At 39.8% G+C, this 15743-nt stretch overlaps 1 protein-coding gene and 1 pseudogene across 2 annotated transcripts; both read right to left on the bottom strand.

The window, feature by feature from the left end:
- Positions 1-733: 733 nt before the first annotated feature.
- Positions 734-993, bottom strand: LOC129505463 (small integral membrane protein 8-like; annotated as a pseudogene).
- Positions 994-1358: 365 nt separating this feature from the next.
- Positions 1359-11576, bottom strand: MED21 (mediator complex subunit 21). Of its 2 annotated transcripts, XM_055318958.1 has the most exons (4): positions 11521-11576; positions 6811-6925; positions 6242-6342; positions 1359-5031 (listed from the first exon to the last, which is right to left on the bottom strand). In XM_055318958.1, exons 1-4 carry the CDS (start codon positions 11560-11562, stop codon positions 4855-4857), a joined length of 435 nt encoding a protein of 144 aa, XP_055174933.1. In that variant the 5' UTR covers positions 11563-11576; the 3' UTR covers positions 1359-4854. The 2 variants fall into 2 exon arrangements, with proteins under 2 accessions (XP_055174933.1, XP_055174934.1); XM_055318959.1 differs by lacking the exon at positions 1359-5031 and having other exon boundaries at positions 6247-6358.
- Between the last annotated feature and the right edge of the window lie 4167 nt (positions 11577-15743).

Below are 15743 nucleotides of genomic sequence, written 5' to 3'. Positions count from 1 at the left end.
TTAATGTTTTCTTTGTGGAGACTTCTGACTGAATTTTTTTAAAGGCTGTATGACCATAATTTCTATTTGCTACATTTTCTAGGAATACATCTTTTTACCAAAAATTTTCAAATTTATTGGCATAACATTACTCAAATTTTCTAGTATTTTAAGATCAATGCATATGACCTCTTCTTATTGTTTATTTACATCATTTTTTTTCTTGACCAAACTTGCCTAAATTGTCAATTCTATTACTTCTTTTGAAGCCCAACTTTGGGCTTTTCCTTATTTTCTCGTGGCATGGTTGTTTGCTTATTTCTTGTTATTATTTCCTTCCTTCTTTCAGTTGGAACCTTAGCTCACGAATTTTCAGCCTCTTTTTTCCTAATATAACCACAGAAGGTAATACTTACATTTTTTTCCTACTTAGAATGCCACAAGTTTTTAACATCACTGGGTACTTAATAACTTAATAATTAACTTAATAATTAACAAAAATGACTTCCATTCCCATAGCACTTTTATTCAAAGACTTAATAAAAGAAAAATATTGAGAAGCTCTTGCTGTGGAGACTGACAGAAGGGCTGCAGCTCTGTGACAATGAAATTTACTCTAGTGGTCTGGTTGCAACTGCTACCTTCTTTCATCATCAATGCATTCCAGAACAAGAAGCATGAGACTGCAGTTTTTCATCTGATGATTTCAGAGCCCTCAATAAAGCTCCATCTGCAGTATCCAGCACTATTAATCCTATCTAGATGTTTTCCTCCTCAAAGAACCGTGTCCCTATTGATAGCTTCAGAAAGGTTCTTTGTATTCTCGTGTTGCATGTAGATAACCAATGCAAGCCACGTGAATCCAAAAGTCATTACAGGTTAGGTTTAATGAAGAGCTCTGGATTCACAACTGGAAATAAGGTTGCTGTACAGACCCCTGAGCCCTGGGTTTCCAAAGTCTGCCTCTTTGTGCGGTTCCTTTTTAAAGCCAGGAGGCACAGGTGCTGAAGACATCTTGACTAATGAGGATTTATTACCTGCCTCGAGGTCACCTCCCTTGCGTGCCTGCTGCACTCCAAGTCTCTATGTGTAATATTTTCATTAAGTTTTGAATTATGTCCTAATCTCTGTTATAATTTCCTCTTTCAACTCTGAGTTATTTACATCTCATAGGGTTGGGTTTTTAATATTAATATTCTCTTTATGAATCTTATCCTAAATGTACACATAAGATGTTCTGAGAGACAGATTTCTTATTACTTCACAGTGAATGAGTGCCTCAGCGCCCTTTGCCCCAATCTTAGCCCCTGGGGCTATGTGATGAGAGAAGAGGAGGTTTCTTTTTACACAAGTGGTGTCAAGTAAAAACAAATCCAGACTTGAATACAGAAAAACTTTATTGGAAAATGTTGTTGCAATGAGAATGCACTGACCATAGGATCTCCAATTGTCTCAAATATCAGGTGGAAAAGAACTATCTTTAATAGGAAGGAGTATGTAAACAATGATATAAAAATCTGAGTGTAAGGGAGTGAGATGAGCAGTTGATATGAGACAGTTGATCGAGGAAAGTCTTTTTTTTTTAATGATCAGTTAATTTTCAGGAGGTGTCACTGAGATACTATTCCACATTCCAGTGCAGGTTCAGACTGAGGGTAAAGTTCAGGAGTTTTTGAGGGGAGAAGACTAAAGTTTGATCCAGTTGTAACAGGGCATTCTGTCCAGATTGATCGATGGGGACAAACAGTTCAAATAACCCTTTATGAGACAAAGAATGGGAATTTGGAGGTCTGGGTCTAGCTTTGTCACACGTAAACAAAATCAGAGGGATAAAGGTAGTTCTTTGCAGGAAGCCATTTGACAGAAATACAATAGGATGGAGGAACTTCACTGTTTTCCAGGAACACAGTGTTCAACTGTCATTGGCCAGGCACTCCATAGGCAAAGGACAGAAAGATTGGTTGGAAACTGTTTTACATGTCACACACAAGACTACCTCTCTACTTTTAGCATGTCCTGAATGGGAGTATCTTCTCTGGCATTTATGTGGGGAATTATAAGTGTACATGAAGTCTATTCCAATAATACATTCACAGAAGCTATAACCACAGTGTTATCAGGTCAGCCTAAGTCATATTTAGCAATAAAGTTATATTTAACTTCCTCACTGGTTACTTTGCTTAGACCCAAAGTTGAATTTGCATGTTCTCTCTCCCACTAGGCCAAGTATGATAGTAACCTGGGTGTCCATATCCAACAAAGCCATGAAGGTTTGTGTCCCTCCTTTCCTTAATCCCCAGAAAATTCCAACAGGGACATAGGGTCTATGGTCCTTTGCAAAGAGAAAGACCATTGCCCCATCTTTAAGGATTTTTCTCCTTAAAACAACTTAGATCTGGGTAGAAGGGGAGGAATTGCAAGATGAAAGACATAGATATCCATTGTTTTTTGTCCTCCCAAAGCTGTGTACCAGGCAGCAAAATCATCACTGCCCATACCATTTCAGCTTTAAGGACTTCCTCATCCAACAGCCATGTACACAAAATGATGGCTAAGAGAAGCTACTGTATACAGTCTTTATGACTTATCTTATAAAATCTTTATGAATATTTCAGAATATGTATTACCCTTTTTCTAGAACACCTTAAACCAGAAAAAAAACAGGTAATTTCAAATATAAAAATCTCAGGTAAGGATAACAGTAGTCTACCAGCTTAATGCTATATAACTTTTTACACTTTTTTCTAGCAGCTAATTGTATTATTCAGTACTTTGAATATTACTTTGTCAGTTCCTTATCTTCTACCTCATGCTAGTGTTTAAAAATTCATTTTATTATTATTTTTTAAAGATTTATTTATTTATTCATGATAGAGAGTGAGAGAGAGAGAGAGAGGCAGAGACACAGGCAGAGGGAGAAGCAGGCTCCATGCCGGGAGCCCGACACGGGACTCGATCCTGGGACTCCAAGATCGCACCCTGGGCCAAAGGCAGTTGCTAAACCACTGAGCCACCCAGGTGTCTGATAAAATTCTGATAAATTTTAAAGGGACACCTATCTCAATCAGGAGAGTATGTACTTCATGATCTTGGGGTTCGAGCCCCATGTTGGGTATAAAGAGTACTTAAATAAGTAAAACTTAATGGAGTGCCTGGGTGGTTCAGTCAGTTAAGAGTCTGCCTTCAGCTCAGGTCATGATCTTGGGGTCCTGGGATGAGTCCTGCATCGGGCTCCCTGCTCAGCAGGGTATCTGCTTTTCCTCCTCCCTCTCCTCCCTGCTCTCCTCCCTGCTCTGCTCATTCTCTCTCTCTCTCTCTCTCTCTCTCCCTCAAAAAAAATTAAAAAACAAAAAACAAAAAACTAAAACAAAAAACCTTAAAGGAAGAAAAAGAGAAAGCAGAAAGCAAGCAAGCAAGCAAGATTACTCATGGGGCACCTGGCTGGCTCAGTCAGTAGAGCACGTACTCTTCAAGGTTGTAAGCTCAAGCCCAAAAGATTACTTAAAAATAAAAATTAAAAAAAACTTAAGTAAAACGCATTTTAAGTGATATCAGAGAGAATAAGCAAACATTTTAATATCTATTGGTATGGTAACATTTAATATAACTTTAAAAATTAATGATTCTATAAATTGTATTTTGGAGTTAAAATGTGCCTCTAAACAATATTTTTCAAGAACTATGGAAGAGCTGGATTATGATGGGAGTAACAGAATCTCAGACTATTGTTCTTGCACTTTCTTAAACTCTGGGTAGTACTAGATTGCAGTAAATGTAGCTGAGCATATTCTGAAAACTGTAGCCTCAGGAGACAGAACAAGTTACAATATGGAATACATTTCAACTCCAGCATTCTAGTGGAAATAATCAGTGGATTCAAGAATAAAAAGCTGGCTGCACAATCATATTTGATGATACTGATACAAATGTAAGCAATAATAAACTAAGGTAGAATGCAGAAAATGAATTAAAGTAACTGATGTAGCAGAATTATGTTCTGGTCAGATTAGAATGCAGGAATAAAGACTAAAAGGTTAACAAGATCAGATGACGGAACCTTCAGATAGAGAAAAAGGATGAGAAGGAATCAGTAACTCTGGGAACATATGTTATTATGCAAATTAAGAATGAAAAAAGCAGGTCAAAAGATATGTGAAAGGATAGTTCAGGATGAAGAAAAATCCTCTCATAATAGCATTGCAATTCTATGATAGGAAAGACGATCATATTGTAACTTGTTCTGTCTCCTGAGGCTTTTCTCAGTAGAAACACATATGGGAGATGAAACAAAATGGGTATGAGGTTCTGGAAAAAGAGGAATGTTTCCATAAAAGTGATCTAATCTCTCACCGAACTACACTAACCCTAAGTTTCTTAAAAGCAATATGGTTTCAGAAACCTTCCTTGCTCAAACTCCAAATTTATATAATGTGAAGAGGCAGAAGGATATCAGCCTATATTGAAATGTCCCATATCTCTACATTTACCATTTCTCCTTTGGCTTGAGGGATATTTGATTTGCAAAAAAGACTGTAGAAATTTGATAAAAATAAAAATAGAAATGTCACAACAGAATTTTAAAGTACATCTGTTTAATAATAATATAACCATTAATGCAATATCTGCCTCAATAATTTCATTCCGATAATAAAAAAATGATGATATGATGGTTTAAAACTGGTTCAATCGCATTTTAGAGGCTTATGTATCAAGAGTGAAAATAGAAGACTATTAAAAAATAGCTAAAAAGGTAACATGTGTCATAGTGCTTAATGTTTCTTTAACTGTTGGTAAGGCTTACATCTAAATTTGATGCAGAACTCTTAATGGCACTGAAATAGTTCTTTTCTCACCCACATGGTAGAGATACCGGTACTATGAGTCTGGAAGAGACTGGCTATGGGTACCACTCCTTGTCTTCAGTTGTGACTGTGCAATATCAGCAAGTGCACTTTGTATCTTTTCCAGAAGCATGTCCCCTCGGTAAACAACATCCTCCAGACATGTAGCAGCTTCATGGTTTTCTTCTTCCAGCTTATACAAGCTAGCAGCCTTTGTAAGACACAAATTTAAAAATCTTTTGAGAAATGAAAAACTTGGAGATTAGTTAAGAGTTGAGAAGAAAAAAAAACTGCAGAAGTATTTACTTTTAAATCTGGATGATTCTGCAACCATTATGATAGATTTTTCAGTGTCAGAAATTCTAAAATCAGGGGATGCCTGGGTGGCTCAGCAGTTGAGTATATGCCTTTGGCTCAGGGCGTGATCCTGGAGTCCAGGGATCGAGTCCCACATCGGGCTTCCTACATGGAGCCTGCTTCTCCCTCTGCCTATGTCTCTGCCTCTCTCTTTCTCTGTCTCTCATGATTAAATAAATAAATAAATAAATCTTTAAAAAAAAAAAAGAAACTCTAAAATCAGGTAACTTTTAAGGAGCTTTCCCTGTATGAATTATTTAAAAGAATGAATTTTCAATTAGAGATCTCTGTCTAGATGTGACACTCTAGATGTGACACTGCTTTTGGACACTACTATTCTACTCCACACCCAGAATGCCACCCTCCTTTCATTCTTTGCTAGGAAAAGAGCCAAACTGAGAAGACTAAGAAGTTTCCTTATAGCTCAAAATTGGACAACCATATATATTCAGCATGATCTTTAATAGACTACAGTAGTTTACAATTAACAAAACTTCCATTTTAAAACTTAATCTTGGGATGCCTGGCTGGCTCAGTCAGTGGAGCATGTGACTCTTGATCTCGGGGTTGTGAGTTCGGTCCCCATGTTGGATGTAGAGATTACTTAAAAATAAAATCTTTCAAAAATAAATAAATGAAACTTAATCTTAAGGAAACTTTGAATATTGTAACAAAAGGTATTAAATCTTTGGGGCAATGACTGGCTCAGTCAGAGGAGTGTTGTGACTCTTGGATCTTGGGGTCATGAGTTCAAGCCCTCATGGGTTCAGTGTAGAGATAACTTAAAAAAAAAAATCTCCTGGGCAGCCTGGGTGGCTCAGTGGTTTAGTGCCACCTTCAGCCCAGGGCATGACCCTGGAGACTGGGGATCGAGTCCCATGTCGGGCTCCCTGCAAGGAGCCTGCTTCTTCCTCTGCCTGTGTCTCTGCCTCTCTTTCTCTCAGTGTTACACACTCTCATGAATAAATAAAATCTTAAAAAAAAAAACAAAACAAAAAAAAAAAACACCTCCTTTAATCAAAATACTCTACTAGCAAATTTCTCAAAGGAAAAGACATTTTTACCTGTAAAGCAGCTGTAGATTCTTCACTGGGTAATGAATCTATCAAAACATCAATGTCTTTTGCTGTTCGTGCAATTAGTGCTGCAAAAAGCTGGGCATATTCTAAAGAAAGATATTACTCATTTAGAGTATTAGGAAATGTCAAGTTTTCAGAAGTAGAAATTAAATTTGAACCTAATGAAACCAGAGAAGGTCATAAACTTTTTCTGTACTATGCTTTGAATGATTAAAATGTAATTCTAACACACCAACCCTATCACATGTTTTTTTAGGACAGTATGTCAGTCATTTGAATAAAGGAATATGTAAATGGAATGCCTTCCTTATTAAGGCCCCTCAAGTGAAATTCTGCTAAATTCATGTAAAGTCAGCTCTAAAGGAATAACAATCTGCTTTTTGTCATGAACAGAATTACGAGATGTAGAATGACTAATGAAATCATCTTTTATAACAAAACTTACAGTAATATTCTCAAACCATAAGTAAGCTGTATTTCTCAATAAATTTAATATTAAAAGATTATAAAGATTATAAGGGTCAAATGAAGAGAAGTCAAGAAAATCTATTTACCTTCTGTAGGATTAGCTGGCTGATCTTTGTTAATTGCTGTCTGAATATTACTGAAAGAAGCAGGAGGACCACACTGCTGCAACACTCCAATGGCATTACAAAACTGATCTGCAAGCTTGAAGCCAAAGAAAACGTGTCAGAGTTAGAAAGGACTGATCAGTTTTAAGGATTTTACCAGTAATAGCAACAAAAATAAGTCTCTATAATAACAATATCTAAGCAAGGGAATAAAACAGGAAGAATCTGGGATAAAATTAGCTAGTTATTACTAACAATGATTAAATGTTTAATCATGCAAGGAAACTAGGTTTGGTATCAACATAGTTGAAACAGTTAAAAGGAAATACAAGATAATCTTTGTTTTCTTCCCAAGGTAACAGAATGAGAAGACAAATATATGCCAACACTTGTTACAAGCATAAGTAGGGATTTTTGGGGGGTAGCGGTGGAAGAAAGCAAATCTGACTGGCAAATATGTAAGTATGGCCTTAGGATAAATTTTAAAATATGTAATTTATATACAAAGTATTTGATACCTTTTTTGAGACTAAAGTAGTTACAACTATAAAAAAATAGTGGGGAAAAGACTCCACCTGAAGAAATTATAAGGCCATGATGCGTGAATGAAAAAAGAAACTGTGGTACACACACACAGGCACATCATTCAGCCATTAAAGAAAAACGGGGGAAATCTTGCCATTGCAACAAGAATAGACCTTGCGGGCATTATGCTAAATGAAATAAGTCAGAGAAAGACAAATATTACATGATTTCACTTATATGAGTAATCTAAACAAAAACTGAGCTCACATACAAAGGATAGACTCCTGGTTATCAGAGGTGAGGTGGGGCTTATGGTGGGCAAAAAGGGTGAAGGGAGTCAAAAAGTACAACCTTCCTATCCCCTTAAGTCATGGGGATATAACGTACAGTATGGTGACTATGGTTAATACTGTTTGTATATTTTAAAATTGCTAAGAGAGTTATCTTAGAAGTTCTCATCAAAAGAAAAAAATGAACTTTATAACTACAGTGCAGTGACATGTTAACTAGACTTATTGTGACTTCACAATATATGCAAATAGTGAACCATTATGTTGTACACCTGAAACTAATGTTCTGTCAATTATATCTCAATTAAAAAAAAAAAAAAAAAAAACTCTACCTTAAGTACTTGGAAATGTTTTCCTCTGTGACTCAAGCTGTAAACTCCCAGTGCTCTAACAGTATTCCTTAAGCAGTTTTGAAGACAAGAGAATACCAGTTCCTTACAGTTGGCAAAGTTAAAACTCCTATCCTCCCCACCAGCTTCCCTCAATAGTCCTGACCTTTTGAATCTCACTTATTTCCAATCAGTAACTATTTCCACTAAGTTTCTCTGCCATTTTTTAAATGACAGAACTCAAAGTCAACTGTTTACTTTAATATCTAATCTTATTGAGAATCTCCTAGTTATAAACCAGTCTAACTTCACTCTTAATCTCCTTTCATCTTCAAATAGTTCTATTTTCTTTTCATTCTATCATCATTGTAACAGCAGGAGTTCAATTATCTCACAACAGAACTGTTACAATAGTCTCCTTCTAGTTTTCTAGTTCTCTACTTATTTTACCCTGCTTAAAAATTCTGAGCTCAGGGGCATCTGGGTGGTATAGTTGGTTAATTGTCCAACTCCTGGTTTCAGCTCAGGTAGTGATCTCAGGGTTATGAGATCAGGCCCTGTGTAGGGCTCCACTCTCAGCAAGGAGTCTGCTCAATATTCTCTCCCTCCCCCTTTGCCCCTCCCACTTGTGTTCTCTCTCTCAAATATTTTTTTTTAAGCTTTTATTTATTCATGAGAATACACAGAGAAGAGATAGAGAGGCAGAGACACAGGCAGAGGGAGAAGCAGGCTCCATGCAGGGAGCCCAATGCAGGACTCGATCCTGGAACTCCAGGATCACGCCCTGGGCTGAAGGCGGCACTAAACTGCTGAGCCATCCGGGCTGCCCTCAAATAAATCTTTAAAAAAAAAAAATTTTTTTTTTTTTTTTAATTTGAGCTCACCCCAACATGGCCTTTAAGATTAATCTCCAGCCCTTCAGGCTATTTCAAAGCTTTTGATAATCTAAGTCAACTCTACTTCTTCATTTTCTACTAATTCCTTCATATATACCTAACTAGTGATAAATTCATTCCAGACTACACTGTGTTGCTCACGTTTTGCTACTTGTAATGGCACAGTATTAAGTGCTTTAGAAGCTGTACAAATGTGGATTCCAATTCTGGTTCTAGTAACCTGAGTACAGTTTTTAATTTTTAAACTGGGAACATTTTCACATTACACCACTGTTCTGAGGAATAAAGAAAACACACAAGCATAAATATTCAACACAGTGGCTATCTGTTGTGTTCTTCAAAAGCTCTCTCAAGATCCATTTATTCAATAAATATTAAAAAAATCAACTCTATGACAAGCATTGTAATAAACATTATAATGAAACAATGAACAAAGGCACAGCTTCTGCCCTCATGGAGTTCTCAGGGGGTAAAACAAATAACTTTAATAATTTTACAAATAATTACAATTCAGATCAATGCTTAGAAGATTTCCTTTACTTCAGTTCATATCACTCTCTATTCCAATTTACCTCAGCACTTACATTTGAAGGCGCTTGATTCATTATAACCACCTAACCAAATCCTACTTTTGAATTATTTAAATGTCTTGAGTATATGACATCATTCCAATTAGACTGTAAACTCCTCAAGGAGTATTTTTCTGTAAACATGAGAGTGCTTACATACACATTAGGCATTCATACTAGTTAACCTAGAGATTTCTCTCCAAAATCCAATTATCAGCATGCTTACCCTGGAGTCAAGGCCATATTCACTGTCTCCTATTATCTCTTTGGTTACAAGACATGTATGAATATGCAACATTTCTCCTAAAATAACATTTCTGCCCAGCAGCATCGTTACAATTTGATTCTGAAGAGCCTCAAAGGAATATCTCCCAGAAGAAAGTTGGCTGGTAGCCAATGCATGTCACCATAAAGTAGAATTTATCTTATTGACTTCATCAACCTTTAGGGGCTAGCCCATTCAGTCCTAAAAGGTCTTATTTTATTTACGGAGTAAGTCAGTTTTTTTTTTTTTTTAAAGACTATTCATTCATGAGAGAGAGAGAGGGATGGAGGGGCAGAGACACAAGCCCACTCCATGCAGGGAGCCTGAGGTGGGACTCGATCCTCGGTCTCCAGGATCGCACCCCGGGCTGAAGGTGGCGCTAAACCGCTAAGCCACCGGGGCTGCCCGGAGTAAATCAGTTTTTCACAAGTCGATTCCCCCCTCACTTGAAGTGAACAAAGATGAATGCAACAAGAATCCTAACTTCTTATCTTCCGGTGTGAAAAAAACTGGCAAGGGACCAGATACTTCGATTTTCCAGTCAACATACTCTCTCTACAGACATTTGACCTGGGATATCAAATTATAAACAAATTGACAGGCAGCCCGGGTGGCTCAGCGGTTTAGCGCCGCCTTCCGCCCAGGGTGTGATCCTGGGGACCCCAGATCGAGTCCCGCGTCGGGCTCCCTGCATGGAGCCTACTTCTCTTTCTCATGAATAAATAAATAAAACCTTTAAAAAAAAAAAAAAAAACAAAAACCAGGGGATCCCTGGGTGGCGCAGCGGTTTAGCGCCTGCCTTTGGCCCAGGGCGCGATCCTGGAGACCCGGGATCGAATCCCACGTCGGGCTCCCGGTGCCTGGAGCCTGCTTCTCCCTCTGCCTATGTCTCTGCCTCTCTATCTCTCTGTGACTATCATAAATAAATAAAAATTAAAAAAAAATTTAAAAAAAACCAGATTGACAATGAGAAATATAACTAATGGCAAACTGTTGAGCTCTTTATGGTCATGAGCACATGAATCCTCTGGTTCGCATGTACTTTCCAGTCAGGCATAACAGGAAAAAATAATAAGGATCAAAGTAAGGGGGTCGGCTTACAAGATCTGACCCTTAACAGAAAGTAGACTTTTTGCGACACATTAAAGACTTAAACAAATGGGAACATGTGCAAGGATTAGAAGATTCACTCTCCTAAAGATGTCAGTTTTCCCCAAAACTGACTGATGCCAGGGAGCGCCAAGAGATGGAACGAGACCCTTTGTCTCTGGGAACCAACGAAGAGGAAACAGAATTTCTCACCTCACCATCACTCGAGGCTCAACCTGCAAAGTCCTGACGCAGGAATACTCTCGGCTGACATTTAACAAAAAAAAAAAAAAAATATATCCAATCGTCAGGAGCACAGTTTCTCCTTCGCGGCTTAACACTGATAAGGGGAAAAAGGAGCTTCTGCCGCTTTTCCCCTTACCCCCCGAAAGAGAAGTGAGCCCAGAAGTACGACTGGCAGTAAAATAAAACTGTTCCCAGAGAACAGGGCAGGACCGTGACGCCTAAGTGTCCTGACAGAGAGATCCCCTACTTTTCCGGTGAAAGAGGCTGCTGCTCCCTCAGCTCTCCGCGAAGCCGGCAGCCGGCCTCAAACCTCCCAGGACGCCGCGCCGCCTCCCGCCGCCGCCAGCGCTTTCTGCGGAAGCCCTGCCTCAGTCCGCTCCCCACTTTCGTGTGTTTTTCCCGGGGCCCTTTGCCGCCACCCCCCACCCCCCGTTTTACCTTAAGAAAGGGGAAGACAGAGACCAACAGAGCAAAATTGCTCACCGAGTTCACCGCGTCCTGCAGCTGTGTGAGCCGGTCCGCCATGTTCCTCCTGCAAGCTCCGGAGGCTAAAGCAGCTGCTCGCTCGCTATTGGGCAGCTTCAGGACGCGTCGTAGCCAATCACAGCCCAGCGTTCTTGGAGGGGGTGGAGTCAGCGACCCTCCACGCCCCGCGAGTAGAGCGGGGGTGGGACTTTTGCGAGTCTGTATTTCGGCCGGCTCCGCCCGCTGAGGCGCCTCGCGGAGGTTATTTTGAGTGACTTTGGGGGGCGGGGGGGGGGGTTGTTCCGAGTTCCTTCGTTTTGGGTCCAGCAGACTCGTTCTCGAGGTTTTCGGGTGGTAGACAATTTTACGGAGATGGTTAGATGCTGCAGTTTTTAAAAGTGATTTTCCCCATCTTCCCGTGTATATTGGTTTTAACATTGCCTTGAATACTTAGGTTACGTTGGATTTCCAGGTGGATCACCAAATATATACACAGCAACCAACTCAAGAATACTTGGGGGTCGCGATCCCGATTTTAACTTCAACAAATCCAAATTAAAATTCACCAGGCAATCTTGGCTGTGTTAGGGTGTCTCCTCTGGGGGGGGGGGGGGGTGGGGGGTGGAGGGGGTGATGGGCTACCCAGGTGAAGACTGGGTGCGTGCTTTAATTCTGAATGTGGGTGTGCTGGGGAAGCTGACACACATGGGATGGAAAGCGTCCAAAACAACTAAGCACTAAATCGAGCTGTATTGACCGCGTAAGAAGAAAATGGTTGGGGGCAGCCTGGACGGCTCAGCGGCTTAGCGCCGCCTTCAGCCCAGGGCGTGATCCTGGAGACCCGGGATCGAGTCCTACGTTCCGGCTTCCTGCGTGGAGCCTGCTTCTTCCTCTGCCTGTGTCTCTGCCTCTCTCTAATAAATAAATAAAATCTTAAAAAAAAAAAAGTTGGAAAAGGAAGGTTTCTGTAGGCAAAGGTGAGTAGCAGAAGAGTGGCATCTGGAGTTCAGAGGTACGGTGTGAGTGCAGCTAACTAATAAAAATCTCGCTCCTCTGACAGCGAGGAACTCAGTAGGAAGAACAGAAGAAGGTTGGTGGAGAGGAGAGTGGAGGAGGTTCCTGGAAAATGAGCCTTATGTGTAGGTAAGGGCAGGGACAATTTTTAAACAGATAAGGTGTGCAATTTATAGTTAGCCGTGAGACCTACTGAGGATTTAGTGTGAAGGAAGATAATAGGAACTTGGTATCTGGAGCACCTGGCTGGTTCAGTGAGTGGAGCATGTGCACTTGATCTCCCGGTCCTATGTTCCACGTAGCCCCAGGTTGGATGTGTAGACTACTTAAAAAAATAAAAGAAGAAAAGAAAAAAGCAGAACTTGGTATCTAAGGAAAGTTATAGCTAGGGGATACTGTGACAAGAAATAAGCCTGGAATCAGCAAATGACTGGTTTGTGGACTTGGGATAGACTTATACACCCTCCCTATCTGGCTGATTATCCCTGAGTATCCTACTGGAGTTGGGGGAAGGTGGGAATTATCCATTGAAAACTCAATTTGTCACATTTGCCCTAGTCCTAGCTGGGAAGTTCTACTTCTACTTTACCATTCCTTCCCCTCAATCCCCAATCCACATTATATGCTGGGACCTAATTAGGAACCTCTCCAGATGAGTAACCTACTCCCACATAATGGGAGTAATGAGAGATAGCTCTAATTTGTTTTAACTAATTTGGGGTAGTCTTGTGACTCTCTTCTCATCCTCAATTGGCAGTACAACTTACTGAATGCTTGCCACTACCAAGAAGTTTGTTAGGTGCTGTGTTTGCAAAGTTGAATAAACCAGAGGCTCATTAGGAAGAGGGCTTTGGGGGAAACCTGGGTGGCTCAGTGGTTGAGCATCTGCCTTTGGCTCAGGGTGTGATCCTGGAGTCCTGGGACTGAGTCCTGCCTCAGGGTCCCCGCGGAGACCCTGCTTCTCCCTCTGCCTATGTCTCTCCCTCTTTCTCTCTCTCTGTCTCTCATGAATAAATAAATAAAATCTTAAAAAAAAAAAAGGAAGAGGGCTTTGCAGTCCCAAGAATGAATGGGTTGGGCCTAGACTAGGATGTTGACTCTGATAAGAGAAGAGGAAAGGTTTGTTTTGAAGGAAATGTTAGCATGAGTTGGTGCCTGGTTAGGTATAGAGGAATGAATGAGAGAGCCCATAAAGGAGAATACTGTTTTGCAGCCTGATTGAAAAGAACCTGGGCACCTGGCATAGAGGAGCCACTTCAAGACAACTCATGTTATGACACAACTTTTGTCCTATCATGACCTTCTTACAGGTTTTCAGTAGCTCCACTAAGACCTCAGGTTGATGTACAGCAAACAGATCCAGCTGCCTTTCCCAATAATATTCTGAGTGAAATCACATTATTCATCCTTGGTCCCTGAAACCCTTGGTTTTCAGGTTTCTTAAGACTCCTCTGGTGATGGACACCTTTAAGAATCAGATGTAAGCTATGACCCTTTCCCCAGACCAGGCTAAAATTTTGTGTATATTTTTAAGGGGCTTATGAACCTCCTGAAGCTGTGAAATTCAGGGAAAAACCCACCTTCCCAGAACAGTCTCTTATGTCTAGCTCAGGATTTTTCAACATCAGCACTAATGGCATTTTAGGTCAGATTTTTTGTTGTTCTGGAATGCTGTCTTGTGCCTTGTAGAATGTTTAGCATCATCACTGTCCTCTACCCATGAAGTGACAATGGCAAACTCCCCTTCCATTTGTGACAATAAAAAATATCTCCAGATATTCCCAAATGTCTCCTGCAGGGCAAAATTACTCACATTGAGAATCACTCTTTCCTCATTCTTTACCCTTATCCAAGTAATTTCTTTGCTGCTATTTCTTTATCTTTTACAGTTTTACCTTTCAGTGTAAATTTTATGAATTACTGGAGTCCACATGGACTTCTCCTTTTTCCCTTTTATGATTTTGACACTCTTTCATATGCTTTCTCATTTGCTGTTCTTGCATTCCCAACTGGATTATGTGGTTTGAAGAGCAGAAACCCAGTACGACGTATCTCTTAAACACATAATTTTGGGATCCCTGGGTGGCTCAGCGGTTTCGCGTCTGCCTTTGGCCCAGGGCGCGATCCTGGAGTCTCGGGATCGAGTCCCACGTCAGGCTCCCGGCATGGGCCTGCTTATCCCTCCTCCTGTGTCTCTGCCCCTCTCTCTCTCTCTCTCTCTATGTGTATCATGAATAAATAAATCTTTAAAAAAAAAAAAAAAAAAACACATAATTTTGGTCAGTATGTTCTTTTAAACTTCATATAATTTTTTTAAGTTCTTTTTTTTTTTTTTTTTTTTTTTAGTTCTTTCTACACCCAGTGTGGGGGTAGATCAAGAGTCACAAGCTCTTCTGACCAGGCCCACGAGGCACCCCTAAGCTTCATATTCTTAAAAGTTTCAAACATATAAAAATAGAATAAGGGCAGCCCAGGTGGCTCAGCGGTTTAGCGCTGCCTTCAGCCCAGGGCGTGATCTTGGAGTCCCAGGATTGAGTCCCACATTGGGCTCCCTGCATGGAGCCTGCTTCTCCCTCTGCCTATGTCTCTTTCTCTCTCTCTCTCTCTCTCTCATAAATAAATAAAATCTTTAAAAAGATAGAATAATAAGGTGGACACTCATGTATTCATCACCCAGCTTCACTTATCAACTCATAGCCCATCTTGTGGTAAGTATTTTGATTTTTTTAGATCTGTAGTGACTTTTTTTTTTTCAGGAAAAAAAATCATTAACAATTCTTTAACTTAGCATTCTAGACTCTTAACTACCTTTATTACCTACTCAGTCACAATTTATTAAAGATCTAAAACATTCCAAGCAGTGGGCTAAAATACCATAAATAAGCATTTGCTATACCAGACTCTCTTTGTTCCTTTGTTGACTATCCACTCACCTTATTTTAAACATTTCTTTTTTTAATACAATCCTTCCTGAAACCCTATAATAAGTTCATTGCTCCCAATGTTCACCACAATTGTTCCTTATACTTCTGTTATTGCACTGCATATTGAGATGTAATTATTCATATATGACTAATTCACTCACTATCATGGGCTGCTTGTGGTCAGGAATCATTAAAATTGTCTCTGTGTTTCCATTACCTAGCACCCAGCATTTAGCCTGGCACATAGAAGCCGATGAGTGCATATTTGGGGACCGAATGAATACATTTCCTAGCAGAATGATT

This window comes from Nyctereutes procyonoides, unplaced genomic scaffold (assembly GCF_905146905.1).
Source record: "Nyctereutes procyonoides isolate TBG_1078 unplaced genomic scaffold, NYPRO_anot_genome, whole genome shotgun sequence".
NCBI classification, from domain to species: domain Eukaryota; kingdom Metazoa; phylum Chordata; class Mammalia; order Carnivora; family Canidae; genus Nyctereutes; species Nyctereutes procyonoides.
The sequence above is the reverse complement of the archived record's forward strand: the minus strand, read 5'-3'. Positions and strand labels throughout refer to the sequence as shown.